The sequence below is a fragment of the Lissotriton vulgaris genome, chromosome 4_1 (genome assembly GCF_964263255.1).
Source record: "Lissotriton vulgaris chromosome 4_1, aLisVul1.2, whole genome shotgun sequence".
Classification (NCBI taxonomy): domain Eukaryota; kingdom Metazoa; phylum Chordata; class Amphibia; order Caudata; family Salamandridae; genus Lissotriton; species Lissotriton vulgaris.
The window spans coordinates 2,143,688,258-2,143,702,334 of NC_141691.1; the positions used below are offsets into that span (position 1 = coordinate 2,143,688,258).

A 14,077-nucleotide genomic window follows, 5' to 3' on the forward strand; every position below is an offset into this window, starting at 1 on the left:
CCAGATTCTTGTGACTGGGGGTGAATGGTTTCAATGTCCAGCATTCCATCCATCAATTGTTTCTTTTGCATATGTCTCCCTAAGTGGGAAGGGTATGCCCAGATGTGGGGCCCGTGCTCACCACACCACTGGATTCAAGCTAGCCTGGCTGATGAAGGGTGATGCCCTGAAAGCGGTCCCAGGATGCTTGTTTCCAGTCAAGGGAGGACCTGGCTTAGCAGTTCGGGGTGGACTGTTCCCACAAGAAACCAGGTCAAGTCTGATTTGAATATGGCTGGGTCCAATCTGGGGTCGTGTGGTGAGCAAAAGAATGATGGTTTCAACCAAGATCCTCGTGACTGGGGGTGAATGTTTGCATTGTCCAGCATTCCTTCAATCAATTGTTTCTTTTTTATATGTTGCCCTAAGTGGGAAGGGTATGCCCCTACGTGGGTCCCGTGCTCACTACACCACTGGATTCAAGATAGCCTGGCTGATGAAGGGTGATGCCCTGAAACCAGTCCCAGGATTCTGGTTTCCAGTGCAGGGAGGACCTGGCTTGGCAGTTTGGGCTGGACTATTCCCACAAGGAACAGGATCAAGACTGATTTGCAAATGGCTGAGTTCAAACTGGGGTGGTGTGGTGAGCAAAAGAATGATGGATTTATCAGAGATCCTTGTGACTGGGGGGGAATGTTTGCATTGTCCAGCATTTCGTCCATCAATTGTTTCTTTTGCATACCACGGGGCAGATTTACAAGCCCCTTGCCCCACTTTTGCATCAATTTTTACCATGTTAAAAGTGACACAAAAGTGGTGCAAGTGGCTTGTAAATCAAGCCCCACATATTTAACCAGCCTACTGACATCTATACTGTCACAAGAGGAAGCATCCTCCCGAGATCCTTCCCCGCCCGCCACCCATTTCCCTCGCCATATTAGTATGGCGGGGGGGGACATTGGCATACGGAAAGACCGTCCGCTGCTTTAACGCTTAGTTAACGAGTTGACCGGGCGGAAAAGGGTTTAATATGGTGGTGGTGTCTGTTAGACACCACCAGCCATATTACCATGGGTGCGAAAAGATACCTTTCCTTTGCGGCATTACAGCAAGGCATGCGGGAATAGATTGCAGGGGCCCGTTGCGGGCCCCCAGGGACTCTGGGTTGTGGGGCATCCGCATGGGGGGTACCCCCTAGCATTTCCATGCACAACATGGCAGGCAGTGCCTGTCATGTTGTGCATGGAAGTGCACAACATGCCTTCCTGGCATTGTGGTGGGTGTATTAGGAATGCAGGATGCGCCTGCCACTGTGGTGGGCACATCCTAATGGCAGCCACGGGACCCCCGCCCTTATGGCAGGCGGTCCCTTTGTATGACAGGATGAATGGGGCCCTAGCTGTTTCTCCATCTAAGCAGATGTAATCACCTTGGACAAAGACACTTCAATAGAACATCCACAAATGCCCTCTCTGCCAGTGGATTTTCTTTGCTAGAGAACTTTCCATCTCAAAGTGTGGACACTTGAGGTACACTCACAAATTTGGAGTACACTTCCAATGACTGAATGTCTACTCTGACTAATGTGCTGGGTAAAGTATAACAGCATGCTATGAAAGTCCAACGCCTGAGCGCCACAGACAGACACAGTAATGACTAGTGGCAGATCCATCACTCACATCAGGCGAGAAATATGTGACAACTTTTAGCATAATTACCTCAATATTGACAACATGGGTGGAGCAGCTGGAGTAATTTATGTGGTGGACTATCATAAATCTGCAGCACCCCAAATTGACTAAGCAACAAGACATCCATATGAGAAATCAACCATTTCCTGTCAGATAATATTTACTTTCCTCCTCCAAATAAGAACAATAGTCATTTACCTAAGTGTCATCATGGTTTGAATCTGTGAATCGTACTTTTTACATTGGACAAATACTTTACAGTTGTTTACTTAGCAAACCAGTGCCACATTGATTGGCAGAAAAGTGAGATCAACTGTTCCGGGCAATATATAGTGGGTTAAGTATATATCAAATTCAGAGGCACTCTTTACTTTATATTTTAAGACTATTGTTCATATCCCACAAAACACAAATTGCACACCTGCTTTCTTTAAACCTTACTTTCTTTAAGATTTTACCAAATTCAAATGATCTTTCTCTTTGTAAAGATATTGTTAACATTTGCTATCTTCTCAATATCTACTCAGAGCCAGCTGAAACCGGTGTTTTGGGGATTTTGTGTGAGAGCTTTGTGGCAGACAATGCTTGGTTAGTTAAATTCAATTTGTGAAAGTATGACCTTTTACGCTCCTATCACACAGCAGCTTCAATGCCCAATTAAAAATAGAGTTTGATTTAGGAAAGAAACAAGTAGCAGCAAAAGCCACCTTTGGCAGCTATGGATTAGGCTCAGGAAAGGAAGATGGGAATCACTCTGGCTGTTGTTTATGTCCTAGATATTCCTAAAGTAGGAATCAGGACACATCCAAAGGCTCAGCTTTTGGACAGATTTACAAAAGGATTGTGTTGCCCTTCAGTCAAGCAAGGTGATGTAAGGCAACACAAGCCTGTAAGTGGGATTTGCTGGCAGGGAGGCATTTCGTAGATGGAGTGTGGGTGTTCGAAATCATATACCTATATATTTTAGTGCATCCTCAGATTCACATACAGTGTTAAACATGGGAATGTGTTGAAACAGTAAGCAGCCCAGGCTTATCAACAAGACATACATGTATTTCTTTTTGTGACATCATTTTGAGATGTGTGATGTACTCCACATTACACATAGAAAAAAAGCAATCTCTTTAAATATTGGCTGTGCTTAGGAAGGTGTCCCTTCATGCAGAAAAACATTATTTACTAAAATATTTATTAGGTCATGGCAGCAGACTGAGTGTAAAAGGATATAGGAAGCGGAACTGCACCATATTTTTTTTAACATGGTGCATTATTGAGGTTCCTATATGACACAATGCAGCCAGTAATTTGCCTTGCTGCAGTGAAGGAAATGTTTGTAAATCTGGACATTTGATTATGTCAGTGAAAGAAGCCAGATGTATTACCTAATTCTCAAATGTATTTCTCCCTGTTAAACATTTGAATATTAAAGATGTGGACTCTATGGGACTTAATTACAAAAAATTGTTAGAATAAATAAGGCAGTACTGGTACTGTTTTGTACATGCCCTTTTACATTGACCCCAAAAATACCAAGATGGGAATACAAATGAAATATTTACTCTACATTTGTAAAAAAAACTAAAAATAGAATGCATTCTGCGGTTCAAATTTTTTTTTATCAGGTAGCTGAAACTATTTCGACCTGACAACAAACACATGCAAAAGTATCTATAAATGTACTCTTTAGTACTACGTCCTATACACATAAATGGTTTTGGGAATGGGACCAAGTTGCTTTATGTTAGAGTCACTAACTGGTATTGAATATGTATGTCCTTATATTAAGAACCACATAGTAAATGGTTATTGCCTATATTTATAAAACAAGGAACTGGTGGACGTGCAGAGACTGTAACACTATTAATGTAACGTGAAAACCCACAGTTTTGGGTGAGGATTGTTAAATGTGCACAGCTAGCTGAAGGGTAATGAGTTCATAACCTTCAGAAATTAGTTGTCAATGATGTATTTATTCATTTGGACAAACTACAGTAGCTAAAATGATATTTTATTTTGCATACTGGTCCACAATTGTGACAATGTTTCTGTTCATTCCCACATACTTTTTTATGACACTCTAAATGTATTATATCTTAATATTGTATACATTGAATACATTTCTTAAGGTTTGCTTTTCTGTACTTCATTTTATAACTTTTTTGAGAAACTTTACAAATAAGTTTGATTTGACAATAAGCTATTAGTGAATGAATGAATGAAGGAATATTAATCTTGTAAAGCGCAAACTGTGCCCAAAGGCGTCAAGGTGCTGTAAGTTAGTAAACGTCACTCTTCTTTCATTCAGTATGGTAGAAAAGTACAGAAAGGACTCTTTGGGTAGCTATTCTCCTACCCGTTTCTTGCTTGCTCCACAGTTTTTATATGTGAAACCTGTTTGGTTCACTGTAGTGATGTGGTTAACATACCAGTAACTGCAACTCCTGTAGAAACTGGTATGTCATTAGAAAGTGTTGCCCACTGCAATTTACAGTAGGCAATGTGGTGTCGCCTGTATTTCAGAAAGTGTTGAAGATGGGAATACAATGAATCCAAATAAGCTACATATACTTGTATAGTCCAATTATATACCTCCCTTTTGAAATATTTGTTAATTTTATCACAAACCCACTGACCCTTTGATCACAGAATTTGTCTCAGCAATTACTCTGGTTGACTATAGCCATTGATGGAACCCGTGAAATGGCAGTTATATAAATAACAATGTGGTACACAGAGGTCCTGCCCTGTATCAGTACACATCATGGTTATTTTATAAATGGAAAGGTTTCAAACTAGGCATGGCTACTCTGTGAGCTTCATGTTCATGATTTCCATCATCTTATCTTTCAATATATCAGCATGCTATTTGTCTGTCATAGACAGTGTCTTTTTTTTCTCTTAGTGTCTTCTCACAGTTTATGCTACAGCCATGGTACCTGAAACTAAGCGTCAGTCAAGGACCAGTTCACGCAGTAGACTCAACCAAAATATGCAGCAAGAAATTGCAAACTATACAATATGATAAACACATTTCTGGCATTATTATTCCACAGTTTTTTTTAACACACGTTTGTACTTCTTTGGCAACATTCTCGCCTAATTTGCACCAGTTTAACATGGGCGGACAGCAATCCCCAGCTATGGGACTATGTGTAATATTTCCTTTCAATACCTTTTGATCCATCAAATCTAGATGCAATCAAGCAGGGAATTTTGTTGCAAGTGTTCATTCAAATGTTCTGGTAAAACATGGCAGCAATAGAACTGAATAATTTAAGTTCTATTACATGTAAATCAATGACTTAAATTTCAAGGCTGTGAGTTCTCATAACCTTGATGGGAGTCATGCTTCCAAGTGCTTTACAAGTGTTTTCTAGCTCCTTCAATCTGCAGTGATACTCACTGCTTCTTCAATTTGATATAATTTGGAGACTTTGCAAATAAAACATGTATTTTCTACTCCCCAATAAAGTATGAATAACTTAAAAATGCCTGTCTGATATTGACTAATGATGTAAGTTACGCACCACCTTAAAATATTTTTTAACACCTCCATTTTGTAAAGGACTCAGACTTTTGTGTGTTGAGCAATCACAATAAAGATGTACAGTACATTTCAACTAGTTGACTAATACTTACCATGCTGCTGTACTGTGTCAATTGAATGTTTTAATAAAGCGTTTTATGAACCAGAGGTGCATTACAAAGTATTAAAGTTATCTATAAGAGTAACATATTCCCGGAGCCAACTATACAGACAAGTTCACTTATCAAATGAAACAAACATGATATATCTTTTTTAAACCTAATGTATTTATAGTTCAAGTCACAGATCTTCATGGTCAAATGAAGGTTGTTATTTGAATGGATCTAAATGAAAGTTTGCTAATATTATGACATGTACATTAGTACTCCAGGGACCTTATTACAGGCAGAATATTGTGCTGCACACAATTTTCTTCACGACAATGATTATGCAATAGAGATGATCTGGATCACCTTTCCAGATTTTCAAGAATACTATTAAGAATTGAAATTAGATGTTTTGTTGGTTATTGTATTTAATGTGAGTATCACAGAAATATGGCAGAATCCAGCAGCTCTGGTACATAGGGGGACCCACCAGTTTTATACCTCTCATAAGCATACTTACATTAATGTTGTTGAATAAGAATGTGAGGCATTAATGGGTCAAGCCTTACAACAGAGCCTCTGATTCTGAATCAGACGACGTTTGCCATTAGTTTTATCAGCTGATATCGAATATACAAATGGAGAAATCAACGGCAAGAAAGTACTTTAATTTTAAGGAAGTTCATCTTTTTCTAGCTACCTTTGTGACAGTAGGCAAGGCAAGTCATTTTATACACAACTATCATAAAAAGTTTGTTCTTTATTCTCCACCTTTTCTACCCTGTGCATGTCAGGGATATTTCAAGCTCCATCCATACTTCACCCAAAAATAATTATTATTATGACAAATACTGAATTGAATATGTCTTTAAATTAAATTGAAAATAATTGTGCAGATTATTTTTTGTGAATATACCACCATAACTGAACCTGAAGTATTTCAAAATGGCCTCAACTGTTCAACAACAGACATCCTTCTTTTTAGCACCTTACCGTTTGGCTGGAGAGGGCTAAAGCACCAGATTGCTTACGTTTCATAGCAGCAGTCTTTTCCATTGCACCTCTCTTTGGTGAGTCCTCTGTAGCCACAATTGACTCCTCATTTTGGTTCAATGGCACATTTGTCTGTGGAAATACGTTTGATAACTTTTTACTAAAAGAGTCATTTTGCAATTACAGTTTTATAAGTAAAACTGCAGATTGTTTAACAAAATCCACTAAGCTGTTTATTTCTGTTTCTGCCTCCGTCTACCTTGAGGGTATTTCTCAACCTTGACTCAAATTGACGACTTGCCCTTTAAACATTAACCGTCCTGAGGGCCTAGCTGCTGTCCATGTACATACTGTAATCCACAAGTTTTTTGTCAAATATTTCCATGTGTATTTACTGTTTGTTTGTACATGATCCTTACTTTGTTGTGCGTAATTTACGAAGTGACTGGATTATAGCCTGGCTCTTGATTCTGTAACGCGCTCTGATACCCCCGGGTCTAGCTAGTGCTATATAATATTTATGTAAATAAAAATAAAAAATAAATAAATTGGGGAACTTCTTTTCTTTTGGAAAACATAAGTTAAAATAAGAACAACTACAACGGCCAGTTGGAGAAGAAAATCCACTCGAGAAACCTCTCCGCTGCTTCTCGAGCACAAAAGCTGCTCAAAACAGGCTGTTTGCGATTGGTCCTGCTTGACGCTATTGCAGCTGAAAGCAGTTTAAATGAGCTTGAAGTATCGCATGACCTCACTTGCAGCCCAAGATTATTGCAGGCTCATGAGCGAGCATCAAAACAAAACTTGAGCACGAGAACGGAGAAAAACTCCACTTCACACCAGGGAAGGCAGAAATCAGGTACTCACCATTCCTCTGCGGAGTGCAAAAACCTATGCTTGTTGACTTTAGCCACCACTATTTGTCACCATGAAACAATCACATTTGTGACCCGAGACTTTCAAAGAAGCCTATAGAGGCGATTCCAACTCTGAAGTATTCGAAGTCAAACTTTCCTACACCACATAGTTAGTATGGTAGAGAGATTGCGTTAAGAGTTTCTTATGCGGATTTGGCATGTACTCCAAAAAGAGGGGAACTTCAAAGTTCAATTCTAGTCAATTCTTATAAATTTCAGTATAGCCTTTATTGTTTTACAACAAAACAAAAATTGAGAAACAGACTTTCTTTTTCTTAGCACCTTACTGTCCGCCTTGAGAGAGCTGAAGCACCAGACCGTTTCCAGTTTGCTAGCTTCGTAGCAGCAGCCTCTTTCATTGCACTCCTCTTTAGTGATTCCGTCAAAGCCACAATTGACTCTTGATTTCATTTCAATGGTACATTTGCCTGTGGAAAACACATTTGACTTAAAAAATATATGTTGCAATCACAGGTTTGAAAATAAAACGGCAGATTGTCTATCAAAATGCATGAGGTTGTATTGTTATTATACGTAACCCTAGTGTAGATCTATGGGCATAATTCAGAGATTATGTATTAGACAATTGATCCACCTTTGTTGTCTGTTTTCCTTCTCTGCCAAGCCAGTGTTGTAATCTCCATTCAAAGATGGAGTTGTCCTGCATCAGTAGCTGTTTTTTCACCTAAGCAGATGTAAGCAACATGGACAAAGATATTTCAATGGAAAATCCACTAATGCCCTCCTCTGCCAGTGGAATTTCATTACTAGTGGAATTTCCATCCAAAAAGTGGGAGCGCTATGCCAATGAATGTGTGTGTACTTTACCTAACATATTGGGTGAAATTGATTTTACTAATCCCTAATTGTAAGTCCACTCCTTTTGTGCAGAAGGCCATAGAGGTGATACCAACTCCTAAGTATTTAAAGTCAAACTTTCCTGTACCAGATAGTATGGTGGAGGACATTGGGTCAGTAGTTTCTTCTGTGGATTTGGCATTTACTCTTCAACAAAGAGGTTCCTTCACTGTCCAACTCTAATAAATCCTTTCATATTTCAAAATAGCCTGAACTGTATAGCTGAAAAATGGGAATTGAAAATACAGACATCCTTCTTCTTAGCACCTTACTATATTGCTGGAGATGGCTGAAGCGCCAGATGGTATACGGTTTGCTATCTTCGTAGGAGCAGCCTTTTACATTGCACTGCTCTTTGGTGATTCCTTCATAGCCGTAATTGACCCTTGATTTTGGTTCAATTACACATTTCTGTGTGAAATATACTTTTGATAACTTTTACTTAAAACAAACAACATTTTGCAATCACTGTTTAATCAATAAAATGTAAATGTAAATGTAAACGTAAATGTAGTATACTTGTAAAGCGCACAGCTGCCCCAGCAACGGGGCGTCCCGGCACTGTTTAACGCTGTGGAACCCTTCCTGGCTCTCCCTGTGAGATGCCCCTCCTGGGCACCCCCAAGGTGAAGCCAGGCATCCCAGTGTTTTTGGGGCCGTTGTGGAGATTAAGCAAGCTATTGCCCAAAGTTGCTGCGTGGGACCCATGAATAGAGTAGGCACCGACGCGAGAATTATCGAGTCCGCGGACACTGAGCCCAAAACCCTGCCGCGTCGGGACTTGAACCCTGGTCCCGGGCCTGACCTCTGCTTTGGAGTCTGCCGCTTCTAACCAGTGAGCCACACTTCTCCACATTTGCAGATTTTCTATAAAAATCCACGAGGTCCTATTTATATATACACTTGGGCATTTGATCAACCATTGTGCTGCAGTTTCCTTCTCTGCTAAGACAGAGTTGAAATGTCCATCAAATATATATTTGTTCCTGCACCAGTAGTTTTTTTTCACCTAAGCTGATGTAAGAACCATGGGCCTTATTTACAAGACACTGATGCATCTGTATGAATACATCAGTATCTCTGTGCCAGCCTGCGAAACGCTTTGTATTTACAATACCGAGCACCATGGCTCAAGGCTTTAGAAATTTTGACGAATCTTTTGGCCCAAAAAATTCTCATTGTTGAAGTTGTCTTGCAAGTATGATCAAAACTCCAGAGATGCTTGTGGTGGCCTATACTCAATTCACTGCATCAAGCCTTTACACCTGCTCTAAGCAGGTGTAGGGTTTTGATCCATCAACGTCCTAGAAGTGGCATAGATTTCCTTGTGTCAGGCTTTCCTGCATGGGAACGCCCACCATGCATATGTTATAACTGACTCAGGTATATTTTGATGCAGGGCTTTAAAACGTGATGCCTCTCCTTAGGTGCGTCACTTAGTAAGTGGGCTGAAACATGGTGCATTGTTTATGCCACCTTGCGTCACTGAAAATTGTCATAAAGGACTTGTATATCTGCCCCAAAGTACAAATGCACTTCAATTAGAAATGCACAAATCCTCTTCTCTGCCAGCGGATATTCTTCACAAGTGGGATTTCCATCTAAAAGTGTGGACACTAGAGATGTACCCACAATTTGGGAGTACACTGCAATGATTGCACGTCTACTCTGCCTAACATGTTGGGTGAAGAAGACTGTACTAATTGTTAATTGAAAGTATACAGCCTTTTGTACAGCAGACTGCCACAGGATTGACTCCAACAGACATACTGGCTGATCCATCACTCACATCAGGCAACTAATATACAACTACTTGGATGGAGCAGCAGAAGTATTTTATTTGGGGAAATATCAGCCAAAAGCGGCCCCTCAAATTAACTATGCAGCTAGAGGTCCATGCAGGAATCAACCATTTCCTGGGGGATTCTATTTACTGCCATCTTCCAAATGAGTTCATAAGTTTATTACATACATGTAATCATAGTTGCCTTTAGAATTCTGCTCAAAAATATTATTTGCATTGGGCAAATACTTTACAGTTATAGTCTGAGCAGACCAGAGAAACAATAATTGGCAGAAAATTCAGATCAGTTGTTATGGGTAATGTTCAGTGGGTTAAATATATGTCATATTCAGAAGTACTGATCATTTTACATTTTAGGATTAGTGTTCATATCCCAAAGCAGACATTGCATGGCTGTTTTAATAAATTTAATTTTCTTTAAGATTTTTCCAAATTCAAATTATCTTTCTCTTTTTAAAGATATAGCTCAAATTGGCTATCTTACGAATATTTGTGTAAGGTCATTTGACAAAGTTGTTTTAGGAATTTTGTAGTACAGCATTTTGGCATACATTGCTAGGTTAGCTAAATGTCATATACAAAAGCATGGACCTTATACATATCCTATCACACAGCAGCTTCAAAGCCCACTTACAGTTGAAATGTAATGTGATAAAACAAATTTTAGAAGGAAACGCTACCTTCCTGAATCTGTGATATAAAAGGCGGATGTGAATCACTGTGACATCTGTCCTAGTCGGAGTTACTGTTGAAGTAGATGTATGAGTCAATTCCAAGGGCTCAGTTTGTCGACACTTGTTATTGTGAATAGGTCTAAATGAACGCTTTCTAATATTATGACATGTATAATTCAAATCGAGGGATCCTATCACAGAGAGACTGTCATGCTGCACACAGTTTTCTTCAGGGCAATGGCAATTCCAAAGAGAAAATCTGAATCACCTTGCCAGGTTTTCAAGAAAACCATTAGGTATAAATATGAGGTGTTTTGTTATTTACTGTACTTATGTGAATATCAAAACAATGTGGCCGAATCCAGCAGCTCTGGACCTTAGAGGGATATACCAGTTTATACCTTTTATGATTTGATTTGATTTGAGGAATTATAAAGCACATCGAATGCCCATGGGCATCGTGGCGCTGAGCGAAGTACGGGACTGAGCTGCTGTACAATTAGTATATTAGCCAGAGGTGAAGAGCCATGTCTTTATCTCCTTCCGGAAGGAGAGCAGCGATTGACTGTTTTTAATTTTGGCTGGGAGCAGATTCCATGCCTTAGCTACATACAGCAGGAAGCTTCTCCCCCCCCTCACCTGACCTGTCTGAATTTTGGGACCTGGATCAGATTGAGATTGCTCGATCTCAATGTTCTAGATGGCTGATAACATTTCAGGTGTGTTTTTAGGAACTGCGAGCCTATCCCATGGAGGTCTTTGCAGGCCAGGCACAAGGATTTTGAATTTTATTCTATCTTTGATAGGGAGCCAATGCAGAGATCTCAATCTGTGAGCTATTGGCTCATGTCTGGGGATGTCTAGCACCAACTGTGCTGCTGCATTTTGAAGGCTCCGGAGTTTTGCTAGATGCTGGGACTGGATTCCCGCATAAAGCGCGTTTCCGTAATCCAATTTTGACAAAGCCAGCATTGTGACCACTGTTTTGCAGGATGCCAGAGGAATGAAAGGTAAAAGTTTCCTGATCATTTTCAAGATGTACCAAATTGATGATGACAACTTATTAGCTTGTGCTTCGTAGGATAGTTTATTGTCCAGGAGAATACCCAAGTTTTTTACCTTGTGCACTGGTGATGGGCAGTTACCTAAGCTGTCTGGCCACCAATCTTGGGACCACGTTTGTGAGTCTGAGCCTAACAGCATCACTTCACTCTTGTCTCCGTTCAATTTGAGGCAGTTTGTCTGCATCCAGTGAGTGATCTTCTCCATAGAGTGTTTAAATCTGGTAGCTGTCTCTTTCGCATTGTTTGAAATTGAGAAGGGGTGTATGTATATTTATATTGTTATTTATATTTTTTCTTAGCAATTCCAAAAGAGCCAGAAGCACATCAGTTACTAATTGTTTTAGAAAGGTCATTTTTAATTATATATACGCTTTTATGTAATGTTTCATATCACACTCCTGCCTTTTCTGAGCACTGGAAATCACATCTGTAACATTGACCTATTTATTGGGATTCAGCTTGCTAACTGAAGATCACAGTACAGACCAAGTGAGGGCCTAATTTAGAGTTTGACAGCTTGGATATTCCTTTAAAGCGTGATGAACATCTTGTTGGCTTTATTACATGTGCCATAGGCTTTGATAGAGTGCATATTTGCATTTGTAAATCCATAACAAAGTAAATAGAGTGCAACTGATACACGTTAGTTGGTCTGAGAAGTCTTGGACTGTTTGTAGGCAAGTGAGGCACTGAATGTGCCAGGCTTCACAACACAGACTCTACTGCTGAATCAGTGGACGTGTGCCATTAGTTTTATGAATTGATACAAAATGTGCCAACAGTAAAGTCAAGCCCCAATAATGACCTTAATTTTGAGCAGGTTCATCTTTATCTGCCTGCCTTTGTGACAGTAGGTACAATAATGCATGTTAGAGACAACTATCAGAACAAGCTTATTCTTTTGTTTCCACATTGTCCATCCCTTGGATGTCATTGAACTTTGCTGGCACCATCCAGACTGCGCTGCTAAACACCCCTTATTATGACATCCCAATATATATATATATATCCCTTCAAATTCTAATGAAACTGACTGTGCAGATTTCTTTTTTTAATTGACATACCTTAAAATTAATTATTTAATTAATTAATTGCACCTGAAGCTATCTATGTTTTGGCTGCCCTTCCTTTAAACAGTCCAACCAAAATCTACACTGTCACAAAAGGGACTTGCTGGCTACGGCTATTTGCCACGTGTTTGGCTCTTTTCGATGCCACACACTGTCACTGTCAATTCTAGTGATACTTTATGATACTGTTTCAATACAGCAGGCAACTTTAGCCACCAGTAGTTGTCTCCATAAAATCATCACATTTGTTAACTGACACTCATAAATCATTTAAAGCAGGCAATAGGGGTGATGCCAACTCCAAAGTGTTCAAAGTCAATCTTCCCTGTACCACATAGATGGTGTGGAGGAGGCCATTCTGTCAATAGCTTCTTATGTGGATTAGTATATACTCCAGATATAGGGGGCCTTCACTATCCAACTCCAGTCAATAATGTAATACTTCAATATAGCCTTAACTATTTTACAACAAAACAAAAAATGAGAACACAAACTATTCTTCTTAGCACCTTACCGTTCGTAGCTGCATCCTTTTTCATTGCACTGCTCTTTGGTGATTCCCTCATAGCATCAAATGACTCTTCATTTTGGCTCAATGACACATTTGTATCTGGAAAACAGGTTTGATAACTTTTACTTAAAAAAATACATTTTACAATCACAGGTTCGTAAATAAAACTGCAGATTTTTTTTAAATCCATGAAGTCGTACTCTATTGTAAATCTGTTGGCATGATTTAGAGATTGCGTAACAGACAATGATCCACCATTGTGGTGCATTTTCCTTCTCTGCCAAGACAGAGTTGGAATCTCCATCAACAATAGAGATGTCCTGCATCTGTAGCTGTTTTTTCACCTAAGGCGATGTAAGCGCCATGGAGAAAGACACTTCAATGAACATCCACAAATGCCCTCCTCTGTCAGTAGATTTTTTTTGTTATTGGAATTTTCATCTCAAAGTGTGGACACTTAAGATGCTCCTGCAAATGGTAGTACACTACCAATGACAGCATGTCTACTCTGCCTAACATGCTGTGTGAGGTAGATTATACTAATTGTATGAAAGTGCACTCCCTTTGTCCAGCAGACTGGCACAGTGATAACTACAGCAGACATAGAGGGACATCCATCACTCAGGTCAGGCAATTATTACACAAATATTTTAGCATTTATCCTCACAAATGACACCATGAGTGAAGCAGCTGAAGTATTTTATTTGGTGGAATATCACCCAAATGCAGCACCCCAAATTGCCAATGCAGCTAGAAGTCCATGCAGGAAATCCACTATTCACTGGCAGACTTCCTTTACTTCCCTTGTCCAAATTATACCAAAACTCTACTACACAAGTGTAATAATACATTGCTTGAGAAATCTACGGAAATCCCTACTTAC

The 14,077-nt window shown here is 39.5% G+C and overlaps 1 protein-coding gene across 1 annotated transcript in view; it reads right to left on the reverse strand.

Annotated features, from left to right (window-relative positions):
* The window catches only part of LOC147725263 (uncharacterized), a 122,413-nt gene that overhangs the window by 41,924 nt on the left and 66,412 nt on the right, over positions 1–14,077 (reverse strand). Inside the window, exons 6-7 of the mRNA XM_086918227.1 lie at positions 7,496–7,641; positions 6,297–6,428 (exon numbers count right to left, since the gene is read on the reverse strand). Coding sequence (XP_086774353.1) covers positions 6,297–6,428; positions 7,496–7,641 — 278 coding nt within the window. The remainder of the gene's footprint in view (positions 1–6,296; positions 6,429–7,495; positions 7,642–14,077) is intronic.